Source organism: Genypterus blacodes, unplaced genomic scaffold, assembly GCF_046128005.1.
Source record: "Genypterus blacodes isolate CSIRO-AG114 ecotype Tasmania unplaced genomic scaffold, CSIRO-AGI_Gbla_v1 ptg000002l_1, whole genome shotgun sequence".
NCBI lineage: Eukaryota > Metazoa > Chordata > Actinopteri > Ophidiiformes > Ophidiidae > Genypterus > Genypterus blacodes.
This window is the reverse complement of record NW_027466816.1, coordinates 542,089-569,888: the sequence shown is the minus strand read 5'-3', so window position 1 is coordinate 569,888 and position 27,800 is coordinate 542,089. Positions and strand designations below refer to the sequence as shown.

Genomic DNA, 27,800 nt, shown 5'->3' with positions numbered 1-27,800 from the left:
ACCACTCGGGACCCAGAGGAGTAATTCATCGTCACTGCAGATGTTCAAACAGCCATCGACCGTGAACGCTCATCTGAAAACAGGCCTGTCTTCAGACCAGAACACATATACAACACTTATCCTGAGGACACATTTATCTTGACTATGACTTGACTATGACTTTATCCTCAAGAAAATGTTTATTCCAAGGGCATGACCTGTGCTGAAGACACAGTTCATCCTGAGGACACAGTTTAATTGGCGGACATGTTAATGATAACCACATGATTTACTTTAAAGACATTTTCTGACAGTTTATGAAGCCAATTTTTACTGCCACCGCCTCAACTACTGTACCAGATCTATAGATCATAAGACATAATCTAGCCATGAATACTGTGAAATTACTGGACATTCTGGTCAAAGGTTCGCTAGCCCTTGTCCACACAGTGTAACGGTGGAGGAGAGGTAAGCAAGTTGACGCGCTTGTTCGTCTCCGACGGCGCGGATTATGCACACCGCTTCCGGGGATATTTCTCTCTAATGTGTGTTCACTGTGCAACAAACTTGACGAACTCCATTCACTGGAGACTTCTCTACAGCTTCAGTTCTGTGCTTCACGGAGACCTGGCTCAGCGGTTTAGCGTGAGACTCCTGGCTACAGCTGACAGGGTTTGAGCACTGCTCTCCTACTCTGGAAACGTTCATCATTGACTGCAAACCCTTTTATTCCCCCTGTGAGTTCACGTCATTCATAATGGTTGGTGTTTACATTCCACCGCACGCCAACGCGCAGGAGGCTCAGCGTGCACTTGCCGACCAGATACTATGTGTGGAACAGACCGACCCGGAATCCTTAGTTATTGTCCTCGGCAACTTAAACAAAGGAAATGTCCGACCAGAGAGGAGAACACCTTGGATCACTGCTACACAACAGTCAGTGGGGCATACCACGCCGTCCCCCGTGCTGCACTGGGACAACCTGACCACGCCGTTGTCCATCTGATTTACGCATACAAGCAGAAACTCAAACTGTGTAAACATGTTGTGAGGACATCTAAGAATTGGACCAGTGAGGCTCTGGAGAACCTTCAGGCGTGCTTTGACTGTACTGACTGGGACATTTTCAGGTCTGACACTGACAGTCTAGATAAATACACAAGGGCTGTGACATCATACATCAGCTTCTGTGAGGACAGCTGTGTACAGACAAGCACCAGGGTGTGCTTCAACAATGACAAACCCTCGTTCACGGTGAAACTCATGCAGCTATGGCGGCAGAAGGAGCAGGCAGAAGGAGCAGGCATTTAGGAGCGGGGACAGAGACGGGTTCAAAGAGGCTAAGTACAGATTTAGCAAGGCGGTGAAAGATGCTAAGAAACTGTCCTCTGAGAAACTGAAGCAGTTTGCGGCTAATGACACTGCATCTGTGTGGAAGGGTCCCAGACAAATCATGAACTACAAGCCTAAACCCGCTCTGTCTTTAAATGATCTGTGCCTTGCAAACAGGCTGCCAGCCCTGACACCATCCCCCCTGACACCTACAGCCATCACCAGCACCCCCCCTCCTCTCCCTGCCACCTCCACACAAATGGCCTTCACAGAGGCCCCCTCCTCCCCCACCTCATCAACGACCCTCTCACTTCTCGAGAGGGGCGTTAACAGGCTGTTCAGGAGACAGAACCCCTGCAAAGCTGCCGGTACGGACTCTGTCTCCCCCTCCACGCTGAAGCACTGCGCTGATCAGCTGTCTCCGGTGTTCACCAACATCTTTTACACCTCACTGGAGACATGCCACATATCAGCCTGCTTCAAAGCATCTCCTATCATCCCCATCCCCAAGAAGCCAAGGACCACCACTTAACAACTACAGACCCGTCGCTCTGACCTCTGTAGTCATGAAGTCCTTTGAGCGCCTGGTGCTGCCCCAACTGAAATCCCTCCCTGACCCCCTCCTGGACACCCTGCAGTTCGCCTACAGAGCCAACAGGACTGTAGACGATGCCATCAACATGCCCCCCCACTTCACCCTCCAGCTCCTGGACTCCACAGGAACCTACGCCAGGATCCTGTTTGTGGACTTCAGCTCTGCCTTCAACACCATTGTGACGGAGTGTCACTGTGCCAGCGCGGCCCCGTCAACGACTGTGGTCAGCGCACACACGCACACACGTACATCCGCCCTCCCTCCTATCTGTTCTCCCTCAGTTTTGAATAACCCCGTTATTATTTCACCGCAACCAAAGCGGCACACTGGTGGTCTCAACTTACATTTACGCACCATGTGGCTTGAGATGCGCTGTGCGTTCGCTCCGCGATGTCCCAGCCGGAGTGGGTTGGCCAACCGGAGGCGTCACATTTGCTTTGTTTAAATGGAATGGTTTCGCTCCCTTGCAACGTGACGTGAAAGGGGATAATTTGTTTTCGTTTGCAGAATCCATTCTTTGAGTAGCAAATGACCTGCTTTTCATTTCTGTAAAATGAGATATAGTAGGGATAATTTGTGTAATTTATATTTGAGGTTAAGGAAACTGTGACTGCTGTTTTGTGAGTAGAAATTGGGTTAATTGATTTATGAAATTGTTTAAAGCCTAGTGGGAGGGGCTATGCAAATAAAAGAGACTGCCTCAGCCTGGGAATCGGCAGTCGGGGTCGGGTTACACAGAAGGTAACAGTGACATGTGCTTTGTATTGAGTCGAGTTTAGTTTTGGAAACCTGTTAGAGTTATTGAGGAACTCCTTTTTTTCCCCCTAATAGTGTGAAACCTGTTTTGTAAGGTATTTTTTTGTATTGCTGTCCTGTGCATTTTGTCTTGGAGGGCGGAAATAAAAGAACATCAAAGATATCTTCCGAGTACGCATGGTGTTTGTGGAGGTTAGAGGAAGAACCCCGCGACAACCATCATCAAGTCACTGCTGCAGGACAAGCTCTCCCAACTTCACGTGCCCAACTCCACCTGCAGGTGGTGCTCCTGAAGTTCGCGGACGACACCACCCTCATTGGACTCATCTCTGATGGGGACGAGTCCGCCTACAGACGGGAGATTGACCGTCTGGTGATTTGGTGCAGGCAGAACAATCTGGAGCTTAATGCTCTGAAAACAAAAGAGATGGCTGTGGATTTCTGATTGAACGCAGCCCCACCTGCCACCATCATTCAGTGTGACTCCCCAGTTGACACTGTGGAGTCTTTTTGATTCCTGGGATCCATCATCTCCCCGGACCTCAAGTGGGAGCTCAACATCAGCTCCCTCACCAAAAAAGCCCAGCAGAGAATGTTCTTCCGGTGGCAGCTGAAGAAGTTCAGCCTGCCGAAGACAATGATGGTGCACGTCTACTCTGCCATCATTGAGTCCATCCTCACCTCCTCCATCACCATCTGGTTTGTGCAGCCACTGCCAAGGACAAGGGCAGGTGTATCATCCGCTGTGCAGAGAAGGTGATCGGCTGCAACCTAATAAATAAATAGCTAGGTATTGTAGCTAGTATGCTATATAGTTGCTCTTCAATATATTGTTGCTAATAGAGATACTGTAGACTCTTAACCCTGCTGAACACTCATCCCCCCCAGCAGCCAGGAGGACTACTGCAGGCAATGAGCCATGGACCTCCGCTGCTGCCTTTACCCACCAGCCCCCATACCCAACTTGCTGTACCCCACAGGCCCACCAAGAACACCAGTGTCATGACTGCCACCTTTGGGGCATGTTCTTCAGCAATGCAGGTGAAATATACCCAAACCTCCCTTGTACACTTCCCTTGTTTTTCTCCACAAGCTGTGGTGGAGTGTCAGCCTTTGCCAATTTGCTGATGCCAATGCTGCAGCTTTACAGCGGAGCTCCATGGAGTCAGGTAGTGCACGTGCATCAAGGCTGTACAATGCTACCTCTTTTTTTAAATATACAATATAAGTAGGAGTATTAGACATATGACAACACTTCGATCCAACATGGCGCCGCGTATGGCAGCCTCGGTGTTTCGGTGCAACTTGTTTTTTTTTATTTGTTTGTTTGCTTGTTTGTCGAACTCCGCTCTTGGGGCCTCTCTCAGCAGAGAGGAGCTCCTAAACATCAGGGGATCTAGTCCAGTGGATCTGCTTTTCCACTTTTGTAATTTCATCTGTAGAAATACTGCACATTATAGTAAAGTGCTCGCTAGCCCTTGTTCACGCAGCGAAGCGCCACAGGAGAGGAAAGCGAGCCGGCGTGCTTGTGCGTCTCCGAAGGCGCGGATTACGTACTCCGCTTCCGGGGATATTTCTCTCTAATGTGCGCTCACTGTGCAACAAACTTGATGAACTCCATTCACTGGTGGGGAGAAACAGAGACTTCTCTACAGCTTCTGTTCTGTGCTTCAAAAAGACCTGGCTCAGCGGTTTAACGCCGGACACCGTGCTTCAGCTGACAGGCTTTGAGCTGCTCAGAGCGGACCGTGTAACCAAACTTTCCGGCAAAACGGAGGTATCTGTTTTTACACCAACAGTGGCTGGTGCAACGATGTGACAGTGATCCTACAGCACTGCTCTCCAGGAAAAATTCATTATCAACTGTAAACCCTGTGAGTTCGCTTCATTCATTCTGGTCGGTGTTTACATTCCACCACAAGCAAATGCGCAGGAGCGTGCACTTGCTGATCAGATTCTGAACTCCCCAAATACAGACAATTCATTAAATGTCCGACCAGAGAGGAGAACACCTTGGATCACTGCTACATTACAGTCAGTGGGGCCTATCACGCCGTTCCCCGTGCTGCACTGGGACACTCGGACCACGCCGTGGTCCATCTGATTCCCGCGTACAGGCAGAAACTCAAACTGTGTAAACCTGTTGTGAGGACATCTAAGATGTGGACCAGTGAGGCTCTGGAGAATCTTCAGGCGTGCTTTGACTGCACTGACTGGGACGTTTTCAGGATTGACATCGTCAGCCTGGACGAGTCCACAGAGGCTGTGACGTCATACATCAGCTTCTGTGAGGACAGCTGTGTACCGACACGCACCAGGGTGAGTTTCAACAACCACAAAGCCTGGTACACTGGGAAACTCATGCAGCAGAAGGTGCAGGCATTTAGGAGCGGAGATAGAGACGGGTTCAAAGAGGCTAAGTACAGATTTAGCAAGGCGGTGAGAGATGCTAAAAAACTGTACTCGGAAAAACTGAAGCAGCACTTTGCGGCTAATGACTGCATCTGTGTGGAAGTGTCTCCGAAAAATCACAAACTATAAGCCTAAGCCCGCTCAGTCTCTAAGTGATCTGTGCCGGGCCAACAGGTTGAATTAGTTTCACTGTCGCTTTGATGGTCAAGCTGTCAGTTCGGACACCGTCCAGCATGACACCTACAGCAATCACCAGCCCTGCCTCCCTCCCACCTCCCCCTCCACCTCCTCACGTAGGCCCTCACAGAGGCCCCCTCCTCCCCCACCTCATCAACGACCCTCTCACTTCTAGAGAGGGACGTTAACAGGCTGTTCACGAGACAGAATCCCCGCAAAGCTTTTTAACCCTCCCCTCTGGCAGGAGGCTGAGGTCCATCAGGACCACAACCTCATGCCATCCAGTTTCTTTCCCTCTGCAGTGGGCCTTATCAACAAGGCCCGGGTCTTCCACTGACTTCATAATAAACCCCTGCACATTCACTTTATTTAACAGTATTCAATTTAGTTAATTTATTACAATAAACCCCTGCACGTTTTTAACACTTTATTCATCAGTATTCATTTAGTTAACTTATTTAATTTAGTGTGTTTTTAATTTAATTATTCGCCGAGCTGCTGTTCCTTCATGTTGTTAAATATGTTGTTTTATATGTTTTTTTTGTGATAACAGTGGATTTTAACATTCATATAGACCATAACATGGACACAACTGCCAAAGAACTCTGCTCTCTACTTGACACTTTTGGCCTTTTACAACATGTTAAAGGGCCCACACAGGGTCCACACATACTCGAGGCCACACACTGGATCTGGTTATCTCTAAAGATGTTGACATTTCTTCTGTTGATGTCAAGGACTTGGCGCGTTTTCTGATCATTTCTGTGTGTTCTCTGACTTACAGATAACTCCAAACTGTCAGTTAACCCCTGTGTCTGCAGGCAAGCAGCATCGCTGCTTGCCTGGCAGACATCTCGGGGTGGATGTCGAAGCACCACCTGAATGGCTTCCGCCATCAGACCTCTGGAGCTCGTCCAGAAAGCTGCTGCTTGTCTGGTGTTCAACCTTCCCAAGTTCTCCCACACAACTTGCCTTCTCCGTTCTCTACACTAGCTGCTCGCATCCAGTTTAAAACTCTGGTGCTAGCCTACAGGGCAGTGAAAGGAACAGCTTCTTCATACCTCCAGGCTATGGTCAAGCCCTACACCCCCGGCCGACCACTTCGCTCTGCTGCCTCCAGGCGACTGGCTGCCCCGGCGCTCAGCGGCCCCTGCTTGCGATCGATGCGGTCACGGCTTTTCTCTGTTCTGGCACCTCAGTGGTGGAATGATCTCCCGACTGATGTCAGGACAGCGGAGTCGCTGCCCATCTTTCGCCGCAGGCTGAAGACCCATCTCTTCAATAAACACTACCCGGATCCTCCCTCTTAGGACATCACCTACTCTGTCCTAGCTCTTCTGATGCTCTTGTTTTCTAATCTTTCATTTCTAATTTGTCCTTTTTTCTCATTCATCATAGTACCTAACTTATTGCACTTCTACTCTAGCTCTAGTTATGCTCTTAGCTGTTGGTTTAGGAAGGAAATGCGCTTACGATTTCTTGTGACCTGAAGTTCTTTTATCTACCTTTGTTGAACACACTTATTGTAAGTCGCTTTGGATAAAAGCGTCTGCTAAATGATCGTAATGTAATGTAATGTCTGTTAGAAAAAGGTACATAAATGAAAATACCAGTGCGAGGTTTATGGAGGTTATATGTCACCAACTGTGAGTGCAGAGACAGTTGATGAAGTCTTTTTTTTTAACTCGAAAATCTCAAATGTCATGGATACTGTTGCACCTGTTAAAACTAAAACTACCTTGAGCAGAACGCGAACACCATGGAGGAACACTATGATGGTAAAGGCCCTGAAAACAGAATGCATGAAAGCAGAACGTAAATGGAGAAAAACTGAACTGCAAATTCACCAGGACCTCTATAAACAAAGTCTCTGTAATTTTAACCATGGGTTACTCAAGGCTAGACAGCAACACTTCTCTGAAATGATTAATAAGAACATCAACAACACCCTTGCTCTGTTTGCTATGGTTGATAAGCTTACAACCCCCCCAAAAGAGATAGTTTCAGAACTCTCCTCCACAGAAAAATGCAATGAATTCGCTTTCTTTTTCAATGAAAAAATCAAATCTTTAAGGCTAAATATCATCTCAAATCAGCAAAATAACAAAATGATGCAATCCTTAAAACCACCTAGGAATCAATCAAATATGATGTTGGAATTTAATACAGTTGACCAAAAGAACATATAAGAAACAGTCCAGCATCTTAAACCATCAACATGCTGTCTAGACACAATGTCATCGGACTTCTTTAAAACTATTCTAAGCTCTGTCCAAACAGATCTGCAACAAATAACAAACTGCTCACTTCAATCAGGTACGTTTACTAAATCCTTAAAAGTAGCTGCCATCAAGCCACTCTTAAAGAAGAGAACGTTGGATGATTCCATTCTAACCAACTACAGACACATCTCAAATCTTCCTTTCATAGCCAAGATTGTTGAGAAAGTGTTTTTTATTCATCTCAGCAACTTCTTGAACTCAAATGGCAAATTTCAATCAGGCTTTCTGAACTCACCACAGTACAGAAACAGCTCTTATTAGAGTGTTAAATGACATAAGATTGAACACTGATTCAGGCAAGGTGTCAGTTCTTGTCTTGCTGGATCTCAGTGCTGCGTTTGATACTGTGGATCACAGTATAATGCTGAACAGGTTGGAAACCTGGGCAGGACTCAGCGGGACAGTCCTAGAATGGTTCAGGTCATACTTGGAGGAGCGGAGTTATTTTGTAACCATTGGAAGTAATCAATCTGATCGAGTGGCTATGACATGTGGAGTTCCTAAAGGGTCAGTTCTTGGACCCCTTCTGTTCAGCCTATATATGCTGCAGAATTCTAAAGTCAACTACCATAGTTATACAGATGACACACAGATATATCTCACACTGTCTCCAGATGACTGCAGTCCAATGGAGTCATTGTGCGACTGCTTAGAGCAAGTCGATAACTGGATGAACCAACATTTCCTTCAGTTAAATCAAGAAAAACTGAGGTCATTGTTTTTGGCAATAAGGAGAAGAGGGCTGCTGTCAGTAAACACCTTGAGTCACTGTCGCTAGAAACTAAAGATCAAGTCCGAAACCTAGGCGTGCTGATAGACTCAGACCTGACCTTCAACAATCATATCAAATCAGTCACCAAATCAGCCTCTTATCAACTTAAGAACATATCCAGAATTAAGGGTTTGATATCCCAAACAGATCAGGAGAAGCTGATTCATGCTTTCATCTCCAATAGACTTGACTACTGTAACGGTCTTCTGACTTGACTCCCCCAAAAGAGTATCAAACAGCTGCAGCTCATTCAGAATGCCGCAGCCTGAGTTTTAACCAGAACAAAGAGATCAGAACACATCACCCCTGGTTTCAAGTCTTTACGTTGGCTCCCAGTCAGGTACAGAATAGATTTTAAAGTTCTGCTACTGGTCTACAAATCACGGAATGGTTTAGGTCCAGAATATAGGAATGACATGCTAGTAGAGTATAGACCCAGTAGAGCTCTGAGATCTACTGACTCAGGTCAGATAGTGGAGCCCAGAGTTGCCTGTGGTATGAAATGTGCTATACAAATAAAGATGCCTTGCCTTGCCTTGTTGTTTCTTGTTGTCTTTTTTATATGTTACATGTACGCACCTAGGACCAGAGCAAATTCCTCTTAAGTGTAAACTTAAGTGGCAAATAAAGCTATTTTGATTCTGATTCTGATTCCGATTGATGACACTTTTTTATCTTGTAGACAAGGTTTACCTTGAGGCGACAGTAGACACGGATCAATCTGAAGAAGTTGTTCATCCTGATGACAAAATGTGTCCTGCTGGCACATTTTTGTAAAAATGTTTTATTCTGAAGACGTAGTGAACACTGTTTAATCTGAAGATGTGAATTATCCTGAGGACAAAGTGTGATGTGCCACAGTTCTGCTGAATTATTGTAGCACAGCAGGATGTATGTTCATAATGATCTGCCACAGATTGTTGTTTTGATTTCATTTATTGCCTAAGGGAAATCTATACCCCACACAACAGAACATCAATGTCTTACCTAGAACACTAATACCTTCATGTTTAAAGACACAGGGTTCCTCTCTATTCCACAGTGGATATTGGCTTGTCTACAGCTGCTGTGGGCAGATGGTGAGGTTTTTTTAATCTATTTTAACAACAGAACCATATCCAGAAGATGTGGCCTTTCCAAGTTGAGGGCACACTACATCTGTTAGAAGCAGATCCAATATGAAGCTACGCAGCCTTTTTTTTTTTTCCCAGTGTCAATATTTCCTATAAAAATTCTTCCTATCATCCCTCCCGTCATAGGGTTTTAAAGGGAAATTTGTGACCAGGTGCTGCTATTGTGACACTACTCACCCTCTGCCTGCTGCAAGTTGTACAGCCTTCTGCCCCAACAGGTAATGGGCGGAGTGGGTTGGGTCATCAGGTGATTCTTTCCACCTGGTTGATGTTGGCCTAAAGCCTATTTTAGAGGCTTCGATAATTAACCTCTCTCTCTTCTCTTCCTTCCAGACTGCCACTGTGATGTGGTTGGCGCTAGCCGTTGTTGTATCACTATTGTTTGTTAGATCACTCTTTATGTTTCGTTCAAGTAAAGCAATTTACTTTTGTGCATTTTTGAACCCTCCTTTTTGGTCACTCACCTTAGGCCAGTTTGCAGCACTAATCAAATGCATATGATTAATTAATCATCAGCAAGTGTGGTCTCCTCAATAAAAGCACAGAAGGATTGGCCATTGGACTGGGGGTTTGAGGTGTTTGTTAACACCATGTCAAGGTGTTAACACCACTGCACAGTGACTCCAGCAAATTGCAAGCAGAGTTGCAGGGAACTTGCCTATAAAGGTCAAAGGAAAGCTAGAAAAAGCAGAGTTCTGATGGTCCACAATGGAGAACATTCTTGAGCAAGCCCTCCAAGAGTGACTGGTGTAGCCTTGTTGTGTTGGCACCCAAGAAAGATAGATTGATAAGATACCTTATCTAAGTTAGACACACAGCCTTATTGACTGTTTGGGGAAAGACAAGAGGCTCTGTACCATTGAATTATGTAAAGGGTGCTGGCAAGTACCTATGTGTGCCTGGACTAGGTACGCATAAGGACTTGAAGCCCAATAAGCCCAAGCATTATTCCAGAGAATTTGTAATGGACCAGGTTCTTTCTGGCCTTGTTGGCTTTGCTGCCACCTACCTGGGTGATATCGTTATCTGCAGTGACACATGGGGGCGGCACTTAAGACTCTGGAGGTCTTCCTGAGGACCCACTGGCAAGGCTTCACCATCAACCCTGTCAAATGTGCCAAGACAGAGTTTCTGGGATACGTTTGGAAGGACTCATCAAACCCCAGGCTTGGGTTGGTAGAGAAGAGATTTGAAGGTTCCTGATTTGATTTCTGGACTCATCCTAGAGAGACTGTTATTGAGTTGTTGAGACACTGAACCTCTAACACCGAACCTGCTATCAGTGTATGACTGTGCAGTCTTTGTAAAGCACTTTGGAGAAAAGTGCTCTATAAGTACAATCTCTATGGACCTGTACAGAAACACTGAGGTAGAAGAATGTAGCGAAACAGATAGAGGAGAAGAAATTAGGTACATTTATCAGCTGTTCACAAAAAGTAATTCCTGCTTCTCAATTTTAGAATTTTAACAAAGACCCATGCTGAGGAACACACCAAATCAAGCTCCTATCCTATATTTTATCCCTTTGTGTTTAATAATCCAAATGTCTGTGATCCATGTCATTTTGAGAACTCGCATGAATTCTCACACATATGACCCCTACACACCATCCCCAAGTCAGGGTGAAAAAGGAAGAATCCACTCTATCACGTCATGATGTTGGCATAACAAAGACTACATTTGTTCCTTTGGTGAAATACATTAAAATCTGAGGCATTTTGTTTAATGTTACACCTACCACAGAATATTGGCAGCCTTGTTGAATAATTTAGATCAGTCTTCATATGCAGGTAACCTTGAATATGTGATTCATGCTTTTATTTACATCTCATTTGCTCAAAGCAGATAAACCATGGTTGTAATTGATTTAAAGCTACAATCCTTAAGGGTCTTATGGGATTATTTTAGCTGCTGGCCATATTTCTGATCTCTTGCCCTCATTTGAGCCCAATTCACCTTCACCCTCCAGCACCTGGACTCCACAGGAACCTTACGCCAGGATCCTGTTGGTGGACTTCAGCTGTACCTTCAACACCATCATCCCGTCACTGCTGCAGGACAAGCTCTCCCAGCTTCACGTGCCCGACTCCACCTGCAGGTGGATCACAGACTTCCTGACTGACAGGAAGCGGCACGTGAGGCTGGGGAAACACCTCTTGGATTGTACACACGCTCCTGAAGTTTGCGGACGACAACACCCTCATTGGACTCATCTCTGATGCGGACGATTCGGCCTACAGGCCGGAGATTGATCATCTGGTGAATTGGTGCAGGCAGAACAATCTGGAGCTTAATGCTCTGAAAACAACATCAGCTCCCTCACCAAAAAAAGCCCAGCAGAGGATGTTCTTCCTCCGGCAGCTGAAGAAGTTCAACCTGCCAAAGACAATGCTGGTGCACTTCTACTCTGCCATCATTGAGTCCATCCTCACCTCATCCATCACCATCTGGTTCGTTTCAGCCACTGTCCGCTGCGCAGAGAAGGTGATCGGCTGCAACCTGCCATCCCCCCAGGACCTGTACGCCTCCCGGACCCTGAGGCGGGTAGGTAAGATTGCGGCCGACCCCTCCCACCCTGGACACAAAGTGTTTGTAACCCTCCCCTCTGGCAGGAGGCTGAGATTCATCAGGATCAAAATCTCACGCCAACAGCTTCTTCCCCTCCGCAGTGGGCCTCATCAACAAGGCACGGGTCTTCCACTAACCATACAATCAGAACAATTGGTACTTGCACATTTGTACCTTGTTACTTGCACATTTATTTTTTTGCACAGTTTGCATATTGCACATTTGGTTCATACTATATTTATCTTTGCACTCTGACCCATTCAGTTACCCTTTCTGTATATAACAATGTATGTTTTTTACTGTAGATTTACTGTTGCTCTTATATGTTTATCACACCAACAACCAGAACAAATTCCTTGTAAGTGAAAACTTAGTTGGCTCTTCTGATTCTGATTTGTAGCCTGTTGTTGGCTACAAATTGTTGGTCCTTGTTACTGAGTCTTCTTTTTATAGCAGGTAGAAAGTCAACATAAATTGGTTAAAACAGCTGATCCCCAACCTCTTAAACCTTAAACTACACTAACATACATTATTTATTTAATCTGATTATGGTGTTAACATGATGATTCAATATCATAAGATATTGATATTTATGTTACTGTGAGCCAGACTCTTAGAACAGAGCCTGGTTAGTGTGGAAATTTTCTTGGCTACTATGGGACAAATGGTGTCATGACGACTTTTTCAGACGTGAAGTGATGATGTTGTGCTGCCTCCCTGATGGCTCATCCAAAGAATGGAGGTCATATTGAGCACATACAACCCACATGCTAGTTTAAACATACACCTCTGGAGATTATATATAATATGTTATGTTATTTATGATATGATCTTGTATGTTACCAATTGTGAACATCATCTCTTTGATTTCTTTTTCGGAGGTGGATTTTATTTTGGGTTAACAACACACAACTCTCTTGGGTTCTAGCTCAATCAATAGACCAATAGCTCATTGTGTAGTTGGGTTTGGGAGTAGTACATGTAGTGCCTGATAGGAAGTTCCCATTACCAGCCAGGCATGCCTCAGGGACATTACATTGCCACACCGGACACCTAAGACCTAGAACCAGCCTTCACCCTCAAATGCTCCTGGAGATGAAGGACATTGGCCAAGGGCTTAGAAACCCCCAAGAAACTCACATCTCATGCCATCAAATGACTGGAGGGCCACAAACACACGAGTCAAGCCAGCAGACTTGTGACTCCATGGTATTTAGGCGTGCTTATTAGACAGAATGTGTCGTACTGATGTGTCAGATTATAATAACTGGATATGATCAGGGTCTCTTCACATCCAGATCTATTCCAAGCTGAACTGTGTGATTCCCTCTTAAGCCCTCAAATGCTCATGACCCACTATCAAGGCGCAAATGACATCAAGTCAATAACGGCTCAGTGTGCAGAGATGGTGCCTTCAACGAATGATAGTGAATGACTGATAATACAATTTTAACATATCACTGTTCAGATCATAGATTGTGTAATAGGTTAAGAAGCTCCTGTGATCAAATCTCATCTTGCAATTATAAAGACTGGACTGTAAAAAAGGTGCGATCGAGAGTCATTTGTTCTCAGGACTGGGATAATCAATTTCAGTAATGAATGACATTTACCCCTCCTACTCCAAGCGTTAACTTGGCGATTGCGATGGCCAAAATGCTTGTGGGCCGTTCACAGCCAAACCATTTAAAAGACTGTTATTCAAAGCAGTTCTTTGAGTCTTCTTGTTGACCAGTACATGGTCCTCCACTCTGTCCACTTCATCAGCTGACCCACTGTCAGATTCTCCCATCACTCAGACCAACATCCAGAGGACTGTCGCTATCAGCTCTATCAACTGCTCCAGGGGCGCTGTAGAATGGCTGCCCTTGTGTGTGTGATATGTAAGAGGGGGTGCAAGAAAAATTTCAAATCACGTGTGATAACAGTGTGAATTGCATGTGATCTGATCAAACAAAGTATCTTATCTTATCTTATCGTATCACTGCTAACCTTGTGCTTCCAAATCTAGATATAAAAAGTCCATCTTCACTTATTTCCTGGATTTACTATATCCTGAGTGTGTGTGTGTGTGTCTCACATTGTGTTGTTCTGTTTTATTAGTAGTTGTGGGAATATTTGTAGTTTATGGAATAATTATTTATTTGAATTTAAAGGGAAATTATTCCCATTAGTAGTTGGCCTCTCAATTATCTTGTTGGATAAATCATTTGATCAAGAAATGATGTTAATACATTAAGTTTTCCCTATATAGACATTGCATACACATTACATTCAGAAAACATCTGTCCCCACAATCCCAGTTGCTTCACAGTCAAAATTCAAAGAGATCTACATCATCAAAGCTTGAAGCCTGAATAATTCCCTCTCAATGTAAAAGGGTGTGAGGATTATGTCAAAGTCTGTAAAAACGGAACACATGCTCATTATAATGTGCTTCAGAAAAAGCGCTCTTTATCAGAAACTCCTCCTGTGGCTCCTTCACTCCAAGTCACCTGCCATCCCTGCAGATTCCCCACACAGTGACAAAAACAACACTGTTGCAATACCATGCAAAAGAATGGAAGTGTTAAAGTGTGTGTCAAGTGAGATTTTCTCAGAGCTTCCACTGTCAAAACAACACAGGTTAGTGCTCATGCTTCACCGAGCAATGGAGGAGGAAAAAAGGAAATGCAGAAATGCAGGGACATGGTTCCTTCACAAATAAATTCATCAGAAGAGGAGAAAATAACATGCAGATTAAATTCGCATTTGACTAGGAAAAAGAACACATAATTTCTGTTTAGAGGCGTCCTCTCTGATTTATATCGAAATGATGTTGAGCTCCAAAGAGGAACGAGGCTAATAGAAAAATAAAAAGCTGACAACAGTGATGTGCACTTCAGGGGGAATAAAGAGGAAGAGGAAGGAGGTCAATGGAAATTTGTTAAAAACGTCTGGAGGTTTTCTGTCATGCACAAGTGTCAGGCTTTTACCGTTTTCAAAAAGGGAAAAAATATCAAAATATATATGTACCTTCATCAGCGCCACCGTCATTACTGTTGAAATCTGCGCCTTGAGTGTTGGCCCCTGGTGTTGACAACAGGAGAAAAGTAGAGTGATTTAAAAATAAAAAAGATAAAAAAGAAAAAGATTTTCACCCCAAAACCAAAAATACATGACAACGTCAGGGTTTTGGGGTGTGCGCACCCACACGTGTGTGTGTGTGGAGCCGAGCTTCATCGGCTAACAGCAAACCACAGCAGCCTTGAAGTAACAAAAGAGCAATTTGTGTCCAAACAGTTTGATCACATCTCTCACAATGCTGTAACACAAACCCACATTTACCCCACAGCCGAACTCGTAATGTTCCCAAAAAAAGAAGTTAAATATGCAAAACCTTTGTCCAGTCTAAATCAGCTACTTTCCCAAGTCATTCCAAACCATCGATTAGATTCAACATGCACTATGTAGATCAGTTTGTAGCCAAGTGTGAGTGGGCTGGAATGAGGATCAGCACTTCCAAACCTGAGGCAAGATGTATTTTTGTCTCTCTTCTCTCTCTCTCTCTCTCTCTCTGGATGTGTTGTTTGTCTTTTGCAGTCTTATTACATGTCGTAATTTACTCTCTCCCACCTGTTGCTACACACCTGACCGTTCCAGGTGAGGGAATCTCTATTGTATTGTCCCTCCCAAAGTTTCTTCCTTTTCCTTATGCTTTAAGTAGTCTTCCTATTGATATCTGGGCTGCATCTGGAACTGTTTGTTGTTGTGAGCCCGTAAAGCCCTGTGAGACATAGTATGTAATACTGAGCCATACAGACAAAATTTGTTGTAATTCCAGCTAAATCAAAATAAATGTAAAATCTGTCAGCTGTGGAGAGCTCAATCATCTGTCTCATTCAAATACAGTGATCTGCCTGAATGTTTTTTTTAAATTCCAGAACTCTTATTCAAGCAGTTTTTGATCACTTCCATGAACATTGCGACATACTGCAACCTGGCTATGTGGCTCTATGTCAGTAGTGCACCACATCATGTCGCTAATCATCATGTAATACACTAAAAAACGTGTAGCATAAAAACAAAAACTGCTGTAATGCTACAACCATTGGTAGCTTGTCAGGGCATCTGACTTATGGAGGTAAATCTGTGACAAATGTGTTCTCTTTGACATCAACACTAACCAGACACTTTGCAGATACATTCAATATGACCTCTGGGCTCTATTTCAGTACAGGTGCACAGGCCCAAGACACGGCCCTTTGCCTCCAAAACAAGATTTTCCTGTAGTGCAGTTTTGCGTAGCTGCACTGTTGGTATTTCGGTCACAGTGACAGCAGAGGCACACTCTGGGCCATGTAGCTGGCAATCCAGTGATACACTGGTATTTTGGTGGCAGAGATGTCTGTATGTGTGTGTGTGTATATGTGTGTGCGCGTGTGTAATCTCAATCATCCAGCTCATTAATCGTATGTAACAATAAATAAAAACCCCATTTATGGAAGAAATTGGTCCAGTTTTGACTCTTTAATGTATACAGTTTCCTGATGTGTGTCATTCAATATTGATCATCACTGTTGGAGAGAGAACTTGCACTTGTAAAGTTCGTAAAATTGATGACAAAAAACTCTAAAATCAAAACCTATTAAATAAAGGCTTTGCTCTTCAAACTCCCCCTTGAAAGTCTGAACACTAATCCTCTCTGTTTCTTCATCCAAAGCCTCCTTCATCAGACTCGTGATTAACTGAGCTATTCTTCTTGTCATTAAAATGCTTTTTACACGGTAAAGCTGACGGGGCCTGAGCATTAGTTGACTATTTGAAGTGATTTTTTGATGATTTAATGGTAATGTATTCAGCCTAAACACATGTGGCGACAAAGTGCACCACAAAAGTGTGTCATGACAACCCCAGCAGCACAGTGATCGACCAAAATAGCTCCCGATATGTTACAAATATTCTTGGTAGGGAAAATTTCTTCTCTTCTTATATAAAGAATATATAAAGCTGTATGTGTCATGTCTCGTCCTGGTGTCGTGTCCCGCCATGTTGTTTGATATGTCCTTGATCATGGTCACGCCATGTTGTAGTTTGGTTCATGTCCAGTGTCATGTCTCGTCCTGGTGTTGTGTCCCGCCATGTTGTTTGATATGTCCTTGATCATGGTCACGCCATGTTGTAGTTTGGTTCATGTCCGATGTCATGTCTCGTCCTTGTCTCACATTTCCTATAGTTAATGTCAGTCTGTCTTTACTGTCATGTCTCGTCCTACTGTCGTGTCCCGCCAGATTATGTAATGTCATGTCCTTAATTATTGTCACGTCATATTATTGTCTAGTTCATGTTCAGTGTTTCATGTCCCGTCCTTGTTTTGAAACTCTGTCTTGTCCATGTTTTTGGTGTCTTTACATCCTGCCCCCATGTGTTTCCCATGATTGTGATTACCTGTCTGCCCTGATGTGATTCACCTGTGTCTCTTTGTCTCCTCCCCTGTCTGGTGTGTATAAGTATCCCTGTGTTTCATGTGTCCTTGTCGGAACGCACCTGATGTCGCGTATCGCACCTGATGTCGCGTATCGCACCTGATGTCGCGTATCGTACCTGATGTCGCGTATCGTTAGTGATGGTGAGATGAAGCTTCATGAAGCGTTGAAGCTTTCCATCCAATTGCTTGACACACGGGCCGAAGCTTCACACGGTTCATTTGCTCTACTGTGCCACTAAGTGGACAATAAATGTAAAACAGGCACTGATTGTATTGACACCATGGATTTGGTGTGTGAAGCCTGGAATTTAATAAATCAGGAGTGGTTAACCAGTCCAGTTCATAGAGCCACAACACATCCAAACACCATAGAGAAGAGCCATAGAGGTGACAGAGAATAAATCAAAATACAGGCTGGCGGTAAAATAACTCATCGGCACCTCGACAGTGCCCTGGAGGCAACCTGGCAACTCACCAGTTACCAGGCTACTAACTTGGTCCATACAGGACTCGAACTGGCGACCCTCCGGTTCCCAGGCTGAATCCCTATGGACTGAGCTACTGCTTCAAACAATAAACAAAGAGACCGGCCCATCCCATGATCAGACGGCCTCGGGAGACCCAGCAGCGCAAAACCTCCGTTGTTCATTTTCATATTTTCGTTAAGTTTTGCGCTTTCCTGCATCCATCCATGGTGCTTCTGCCAAATATAGACCTATGCATTTTAGATGTTTATTTTACAATATGAAAATCTTGTACACCAAGAGAAAAATCAGTGAGCACTCGAGCCGAGCCGCACGTCAGCCGTGGGATCGCTGCCCCTCATATCCCGAATCGCGCGGCATACAGGCGAACCAGCTCCTGAATCAGTCACGAAGTACGGCAGGTTCGCGAGGCTTCCAACGTCACCACATACGTCACCAACACACGCCTCGATACACGCTTCGCCAAAATCTGGATTACTCGACACACACTTCGAAGCCTCGACACGAAAGGACACATCACTACTTATCGTACCTGATGTCGCATGGGTTTGCTTTTGTATGCCTGTATGCTTCTGTTACCTGTGTAGCAGGTAGCAGAAGCACAGAAGGTAGTAGTCATGTTAAGTAGAGTATCAAGTCCAAGTATTGTCAAGTGTAGTTTTTGGCCTCATGCACCTGTTTATTAACTTTATGAGTAAAGAAGAATTTTGTTATTTTGATCCTCGTCTCTGAATCTGCAATTCGGGTCCTCTGTCCATTACCTGCAAACCATGACTGTGTGGTAAACATACCATTTCACTCAGTATTTCATTACATTACATTACATTACAGTCATTTAGCAGACGCTTTTATCCAAATCGACAGTGCCAACATAGGTAGGCACTGCACTATTTGATGTGATGCCTCCTTCAAATTATCAAATTCATATCAAATTATTAAATTCACTTTAAACAATTCACAAAATCGAAACACCCTAACACCGAAATTCAACATTGTCAAGGTTTATAAGACTGCAGAATATCTTTCTACAGGGCAGTAGAAAATGATGGCACCTGCAAACTCGACACAGGTGCTCGTTGCTAGCGCTTGTTGCATAACCACAAAAATCAGCTGGGAGATATTGGCCCCCTTTTCATCTTTCATCTGCAATCTTTACATCCCCCTGGCTCCGTTAATGACAGAACTATTTTGGCTATTGGCTGAACTTAAGCTCTGGGGTTGCACTTCTGCCATTTAGGGAGCCAGGGGCCTGTAAAAATCGCTGATAAACATTCTGTTACAAATATGCATTGTTGCACATCCTTCCAATAGAATGTTAGCTTTGGTTTGCTACTCAAATTGTGCCGTTTGGAGAAATGTGTCCACTTCTCAGCATTTATTTTGAGGATATTGAAGGGATCCTCTTGATGCCATCCATGGGACTGGGTGAGAGATGGGATCCTTCAGTCACTTTGTTGTGATAAAGCTGGGTTCATATAGCTGTTTTGCTGTTTATCAAACAGGCGTCTTTGTTGTAAACTAGCGTGAGATATTGATGTCTTTTATCCTCATTGGGCTGCTACACCCACTGTGAAATGATGATGTAATGAGGATCGACAGCCTCAGGAAACAAGAATGACCTGAACAAATAAAGTCAGTTGTTAAACCGTCAATTAAACATCAGCTTTGGCTGAGGAAAAACTACAATAAAATCCTTTTACTATCAGAAAGTTGAAGTATGTATTTGATGGAGCACAGCAGCAAGCTGTGTCTGAAAGCTACATGCAGTAAAATAGAAATGCTGACTTCACTGCTTACCAAATTACATCATCATTTTGGCATGAATATGTAAGCACTGTATGTGAGTGAGCTGCAGTGGTTTAGGAAAAGCATCTATACACTAATCTCAGCTGCCCTTTACCTCAGTATATGTAATTTTATCTTCTGGCTATACATTGCAGGAAAGAGTACATTAATACAATGAATAGCTGCTTAAACTAGGTACAAAAAGCACCGAAATGCCTTTTGGTTTCCGAGTATTAAATATATCAGGCTGCTGCTGAAACATTCAGTGATTCTTACAGCTTTTGGAAAGGCACATAAAGGTAAGAGAAGGCTGTCTCATAGATTTGAGCCCATAAAACACAGCTAATGTGGGAGATGTTGACAATTAAAAAAATAGATGAGGCGGCTATGGTATTGTCTCGCTCGCAGAGGAAAAAAACCCTGAGGAAACATTGTCTCAGCGATTAATTCACACACAACTGCATGCATCTCCTCTGTCTGTCTAGAGCCACTGCAGGGGCTGTTAAAGCAGCTTTACTGCCTCAGCACACACACACACACACACACACACACACACACACACAAGCCTCTAAATGTCAACATGTTCTCACTTCCATCCGTATCCTCATTCTCACTTCAACTTAAAGGAGCTCTGAAACAGCAATGCTGTGTCTGCTTGTCCAGTGAATCCAGCACAAACCCCAAATGACAGTACAGCCACTCGCACATGGCCTTTTTAGAACATTGTGGGTGTTTCCCTTCCGATTTAGAATCAGACAACAAAGAATACACGTAGCATAATCTGTCAGCCCACTAACACTACAAATCCCTCCCCGATTCCTCCACTGGTAGGATATTTTGACATTACAGGGGATTTGTGAAAAGGCCGACTCTGGGGATTTAAAGATGATGGGCAGCCAGGGGAGCTCAGAATGGAATAGACATGTCACTCCCCACTGAGCTCACACAGTGGAGGTGCATTATTATTTCTCCTTTTCTCATGTTGTTTTTGCTGTTTTTTACTTGTGATAATAGGAATAATAAAACATTAAAATGGGAGGCTATAGACATCTAAAAAATGTTGTGTACTTCAAATTGATCACATCCTGGTGGTCTGAAAGAACGTTATTCTATATTCTATATACAGGCTATCGGAGACTCTGGATGAGAGCCACTTTCATTTAGTTTTCACCCAAAGACTAAGATGAAATATCAACATGTGTGTTCTTCTAAACCAGGGGTTGCCAACACGTCGCTCGGGAGCTACCAGTCGCTCGCAAAGCCTTTCCCAGATGCTCGCCGAAAGGTTCAACAAATGCGTACATTTGACAACACATCGTCACTTGGTTGGGTTTTTAAATTTCTATCCAATCAAATTCAAATCCCGCCTCCATTGTCTCAAAACGATTATAAGCCAATCAGCTGTCAGTTCAACAAATGACGCTGCTGTCAGGTTTGGTTGCCTGACACCGTAACATCAGGCCAGCAAGCGTGCGCCGGATTTGCCGATAACTGCCGAAAAACAGCCCCGATAAAAGGCAACAAATTGCGAACGTGAATTGCGAGTGTGTGCGTGTCTCGCACCGGCTCGAAGAGTTCCCCGTACTTCCCATATCATCTCTTTTAGCTCTTTTAGGTGAACGATGGGAGCCGGCTCCCATCTGAGAGCTGTTTTCATTTTTTCTGCTACTTAATACAAGACAGAATGATAGGATGGTCTCGGTCTGTAGTACGCGAAAAAGATGAGTGACAGCTGGGGGGGAAATCAGCATTTTGATGCATTTTAACAATTGTGACAACATAAAGGCAAAATTAAGCAGTCACGTCGAGCAGGGTCCACAAAAAACCCACACAGACATGAGAACTGTGCATCCAACAGTTCAGTTGGAAGAAAAAAGAAGCTCCACCCAGGCTCTCAATCCAGTGTGTGTTCTTTTCAAACAGGAAAACACTGAATATAACATTCCAAAGCTCAGTCTGTAGGGATTCCGCTTGGGAACCGGAGGGTCCCCGGTTCGAGTCCCATATGGACCAAGTAAGTGGACTGGTAGCTGGTGAGTTGCCAGTTTTGCCTCCAGGGCACTGCCGAGGCAGTGCCCTTCCTTGCCTTGCCCCTGAGCAAGGCACCGAATCCTCAACTGTTCCAGAGCGCCGAATAATGGCTGCTCTGCAATAATTGGAAGTCGCTTTGGATAAAAGTGTCTGCTAAATGATCGTAATGTAATGTAATGTAATACCTTGTGAAAAAAGTACCACACTCTCTGTCATCTCACTTACTTTAGAACAGACTGAATGCATGTGAAGCACAGATGAGATGGGAACTACAGGGAATTCCCTGAATGGCAGGGAATGTGAAGAGATATTGTGACAGTGATATGTGGACAGACAGAAAATGAGAAATATGAGAGGTAAAGTATTAGTTAAATAGTAAAATAAGTAATAACATTGTTTTGTTTTTTGTGAAATTAATATGACACTGAATATGTATACAGAAAAAAACAAGCTTATGTTGCTGAATTGAAGGGCATTTTGATACAAAATGTGAGTGTTGGATATTGACATTTTGTAAATGTTCTAAAGACGCTTATTCAGCTGGTTTGGGTGGAGACTCAGCCATGTGGATAAATGTTACGAATAATATAAAACATGAGTAGCTCTCCGACACTTTCATTTTGTCAAAGTAGCTCTCCGAGGCAAAAAGGTTGGAGACCACCTGATCTACATACTTGCTCAAACCTTTCAGTGAAGCATGGCTGTGTCCTACTGAGTGTTTTTTTTTTGTTGCAATTTGTTTTTTTTGAAGCAGACATTGTACATGACATTGTGCATACAGGTGTAGGATATTTTGGAGATATTTTTTTATATAGAAAGGGGAAAGAGGAGAGAGAAAGATAGAGAGAAGGGAGGAAGGTTGTGTTATCCCTACTATTGTTGCTGAACTTTATACATAGACCCTGAGGTAGAGTACAAGTAGATTGGAGTTGCAATGATGTCATATTTAAAGCCATATTTAAAGAAATATTTCCGAAATAGTCAATTAGGCCTAATCCGTGCTACCTTGTTACAGTCCCTCAAGCATGGGAGAGTCGTAACTCCTTTATCCTGGGATAGCTGTAAGGTGTTTAAATATGGCCCTTCTTTCCATCCATATGTATCTGGATAATAATATATCCCACTCCATAAACAGTTTGTCTGATTTTTCTATTGGTACTGATTGGAAACGGTACACCAGTCACTGTAAAATATTCTTCTTCATGGAGTTTATACAAGTGCTGATACTCTATATCTCTATATCTGCGTTGAGTTCCAAAGTAAAGACCTGGGTTTTCTTAATATATAATTTATAACCTCTGTAGGAATCATAACCCTGAATACAAACATCAGTTCAAACAAGGATTGTTTGTTTGTTTGTTGGCTCAGATAAATAAGTATATCATCTGCATATAGATGTATTTCTGCTCCCCAACTGTCATCTGATTCCCTTCAGTCATTTAGTTCTGTCTTATCCATTGTGCCTGTGGCTCAACCAGTAGAGTCAAGATGTTCTCCATTAATCTTTAACTAAGCTTATGGTTTATTATATATTTTGTTTTAGAATTTAAGGAATTTTTGATGGAAATCGTGTTTTCATTGCCTAAAATAGGATGTCCCATCTCAAATGATTTACCGAAGAGCTGCTTTTATCATTGTTTTATTGATTTTACTCATAATGCGTAATAAATTGTGCTGAATAAAGGGTTTTAGTTGAGAAATGTTTTTTTCTTTCACCACATAGAGACCTACAGTATATTATCTGGGTTTGTGAATTTGTTGAGCATGGTTTCAAGTGGCTTGCCTCATTGTCAGAGCCATGAACAGAGTTGCTGGGCCTCTGGTGGAGGTAAGTGCTCTCATCAGTGCTCATCTAGTTGTAAAAAAAAAAGAGTAAAATATCTGTCTGTTCATCATACATGGCCACTACGTAAAGATTTTAGAGAAGCTCTCAGTGGTGCACTGACCCAGACCTGTGAGATTATTCCTCCTGCACTTGTTAATCTACCAAACTAAATTTAGCACAGAGCTGTCAAAGATATCAGCCAGACACTAAGGTTCACGAGGCCACGCACAATGCCCTGCTGTATCCAAACCCAACAGGGCAGCCCACCTTCCCTGACCTCAAACCACTTTAAGTTAAGTGGAACACGATCAACTTTTAGGTGACACACGCTTGTATACAAGGCTGTTGCACAAAGCCAAAGAGCTTGGCCTGTCATCACATCCTCATGATGTCACAAGTGCTCACTCACATGTGGAATATGTGAAAGATACGACGAGCCCGCGGGCATTTCTGAAGCATTCCTCTAACAGGGTTTGGTGAACTGTAAAGGTTATGTTATGGATACACTAGTCAACCTTTTTTTTCTGCTCCAATGGTTGCAAGTATGAACAAACATTCATATATATTATTTTTTATATCTCTGCAGTATTAATATTTCTGCAACAATTTCCCACAGACCTCTGCAGTTCCCCTAATGAAGTTATGGTCACTTACTTACTTACTTAACCTAACTTATTGCACTTCTACTCTAGCACTAGTTATGCTCTTAGCTGTTGGTTTTGGAATGAAATGCACTTACGATTTCTTGTGACCTGAAGTTCTTTTGCCTACCTATGTTGAACGCACTTATTGGAAGTTGCTTTGGATAAAAGCGTCTGCTAAATGACCGTAATGTAATGTAATGTAATGTATGGACAATTATAATTAACACACGTCAATAGATTCAGTATCTATTAGAAGCCGGATATACAGATATGCTCATACATCTCTGTGATGCACCATGGCGAAATTGTAAAGACAAATAACAAAAACACAGAATCAGCTATTCTTTGCTGTAGAGAAGCAGCTTTTCTCTATCATGAAATGTTGTATTTTGGTGCTAATAAAAGTAAAGCATGTTCCACATGGATGCCCTCATTGGGTTTTGAGGGATACAGCAAAACACAGGACAACTGCTGGAGATACAGTCATTTCAGTCACTGCACTCACCAAATCCTGCTGGAAGTTAATATTCATTGTCTAGCAATACAGCAGAGTAACAACGAATGCATAAACTGATGTATGTGGTGAACATACCAGAAACCATTTATAGCATTTAACCATTTTTTCCTTCATTAATAAAACTGCTTATACTATTCAAAACGTTTCATGAAGAACTTTACTTTGTTATTTCAAGGACATTTGGGTTGACATCCATCAGCAGCCGTGATACAGTGTATTCTGAACCCATCCACCATAGCTCTCTGGTCCCCCAATTCATGAATTTGTGGTTGTGGTTGGTTAAATGCCACAGTTTTCATCACAGCTGTGACTAAAGTAGTTTATTTAAGCTGTTAATATGATTTGATCCGTATAGTAATTCTCGGTAATCCTGTATACATGACTATCCACGCAGTTTCACATTTCTTCAGTAAATAGAAAGACAGAGAGAGAGTGAGAGAGAGGAGGAGAGGGGTGATTGTTGGAAAAAGTGTAATTGAATGGATATTTTTCTCTGTGTTCTGTGTTATAACTGAGTATGCTGGGCAGTAGTAAAGGCAGTTGTGTGTCTGATTTCATCATAACCTTACGATGGCTGTTTTTCCTAATAAGAGTCAAAAGATGAAAGGACTGCCAGCAACCGTTCAACCAAACGGTGTCCCCAATCTTTCTTTTCTGTAAACACAGGTTGCGAAATTAATGAGGATGAGCAAAAAGGCAAAGTAGAGACAAAGCTAGTGCACCTACCATCTTCTGTGGGGACATAGATGTTCAGGTAAAGACAATCCTCGTTTTGGTCCTGGACGTAGGTAACCACAGTATCCAGGTTGGCAGTGAACCACACAGGCAGCATATCGTTGAGTAAAAATCGGTCCTCCAAGAACTGAGGACAAACCGGAGCAAACTGAGTAGCATTCCGTATGCCTGGCCAGGACATGGGTGGCTCTGGTGCCTGGAACCTCCGCTCCCCTGTAGGCGCCAACGCATAGGGTATCCCTAAATACTGCTCCACTGGTCCTAAAATCTCATTGGGCAACATCACCTTAACCCCCCGCAATTTCCCATAATTGGTGGTGACAACAGGGTGCTGTTGGGCCTGAACAGTGGCCAGACAGATGGAAATTATCCCAAGCCAGAACAGCAAGTCGGCCTTGGCCTTGCTGCAACACAACCATGACGAGCCTGTCGGTGCTGACATGCTCCTGCTGTGATGAGTCTGGCAGGTTGTGGTAATGGTCCAACCTCAGGGTCCTCAGTGCCAGTACCAGCCCCCCACTGATACACCTCCTGCTCCTTCTCAGGCCACAAGCTGAGAGACAGCGCCCCGGCCAAGTAAAGAGGTTTTCTTTGAGCTCCCCATCCCGAGAGCGTGTATGGAGATCAGCAGCGGCTTTAAAACTTCCTGTCTACCCAGTCAACAGGAGAGAGCATAGAACGGGCTTTGGTTATCCTGGGATAGCTCCAGCTCGATGGGATATCCTGAATAAAAAAATAAGAAAGATGAAACCGTCATTATCCACATGGCAGAACTGCAACGGTTTAACACCAAATTTAAGTTAAGCTGACAGTTTAAGCTTACAACTTCGAGCAGGGATCAGAGTTAAGGAGAAGATATCTTATTATCTTTAAATGTGTACACACAGACATCAACAGTGTTAATAATTCTGCACTTCATTAAATATTCATGCTGTGTTTCTAAATGAACATTAAACCTGAGAAGTAATTAATAATCATTTCCTTCATCGTGTTTGTGTCTTATTGTTTGTTTCAATATAAACAACACACTGTTTATGGGTGCAAATGACTTGGCACAATTGAATTGATTAATGGCATAAATGTACATTTTGGTGTATGTGGAGAACAATCAGTTTGAATGATTGTTTTAAACATTACATTACGATCATTTCGGCAGACGCTTTTATCCAAAGCGACTTACATTACATTACCACCCTTCGCAGAGGGGGGAGCAATTGAGGGTTCGGTGCCTTGCTCAGGGGCACCTCGGCAGGGGCTCGAACCGGCAACCCTCCGGTTCCCAAGCAGAAGCACTACCCACTGATCCACTGCCTCCCTACATGAACTGATTTCCAGGTTTTGAACCTCAAGAGTCAATCTCTTAAACCAGCCGCCCGCGTACCACCAGTGGTATGCGGGCTCACTGTAGTGGTACGCGGAGGAATCAAATAAAAATATCTGAACCATGAGATAATTGAAATGCGACTTAAAATAAGTTTAGCCTTTCATAAATTTTTGCACACGGCACACTACTAACCTTACTGATAGTAGCGCTGCGTGCAGAGGGAAACTAAAAGGACAAAATTTGCGAATCAGGAAGAGGATATTTCAAGCAGCCTGGACGGCTGTGAACTGAGTGCTTACGTTGGCGTAGCGCCCTTCTAAATTTCCACTGCGATTGAACGCAACAGTTAGGTTTCGGGAGGGGGGGTGGAGTGCGCGCTTCGAAATTTGTGATCTGTCAGTCTGTTTCTCGGATTAATTAAGTGAAGTTGGATAATGTCCCACGGCACACCTGATGATCTCTCGCGGCACACCGGGCAAAAAACACTGGGGGCTTCGTATCGTGCCAGGCCGTGCCGCACACCACTGGTGAACAGTTGTGTTTACCATTAGCCAAAGAGATGGTACACATAATGTGTGGCGAGAAGGTCGCCAAACAGTTAAACTTGTTGCCACTTTCAAACGACACAGTGTGGCGGAGAATAGAAGCCATGGCAGATGACGTTAGGAAGACACTGATTGAACGCATTAAAAGTAGTCGCTATTATTCCATTGGACTGGACGAGACTACTGATGATGCAGGTTTGGCCAATTTACTTGTTTATGTCAGATATAAGCATGATGGTGCAGCTTAGGAGGACTTTCTGTTCTGTCCGGCCTATAAGAGTTATAAATAGTTGCCAAAATGGTGTGTGTTTGAAGTACAGTTGTTTGTGTTTTTTGTTATTTTTGTTGTCACATGCTGTGTGTGTATGTGTGTATGTTTGTATGTATGCGTGTTTGTGAATGAAATGCAGTTGTTACTAATGTTCTTACATGCTGT

The 27,800-nt window shown here is 43.5% G+C and overlaps 1 protein-coding gene across 7 annotated transcripts in view; it reads right to left on the bottom strand.

Moving 5' to 3' along the window:
• Nucleotides 1-25,937, bottom strand: part of nlgn4xa (neuroligin 4 X-linked a) — a 57,420-nt gene extending 31,483 nt beyond the window's left edge. Inside the window, exons 1-4 of one of the 7 annotated variants that reach the window (XM_076157772.1) lie at nucleotides 25,470-25,805; nucleotides 22,433-22,475; nucleotides 18,329-18,334; nucleotides 15,022-15,075 (exon numbers count right to left, since the gene is read on the bottom strand). In XM_076157772.1, the coding sequence (XP_076013887.1) occupies nucleotides 15,022-15,075; nucleotides 18,329-18,334; nucleotides 22,433-22,475; nucleotides 25,470-25,778 (412 nt within the window). In that variant the 5' untranslated portion in view covers nucleotides 25,779-25,805. Of the gene's footprint in view, nucleotides 1-701; nucleotides 715-7,469; nucleotides 7,513-13,807; nucleotides 13,822-15,021; nucleotides 15,076-15,513; nucleotides 15,545-17,456; nucleotides 17,474-18,328; nucleotides 18,335-22,432; nucleotides 22,476-22,898; nucleotides 22,924-23,883; nucleotides 23,886-25,469 lie in introns of all 7 variants that reach the window. The other 6 variants (XM_076157701.1, XM_076157852.1, XM_076157874.1 and 3 more) reach the window with 6 other exon arrangements.
• Nucleotides 25,938-27,800: the final 1,863 nt, after the last annotated feature.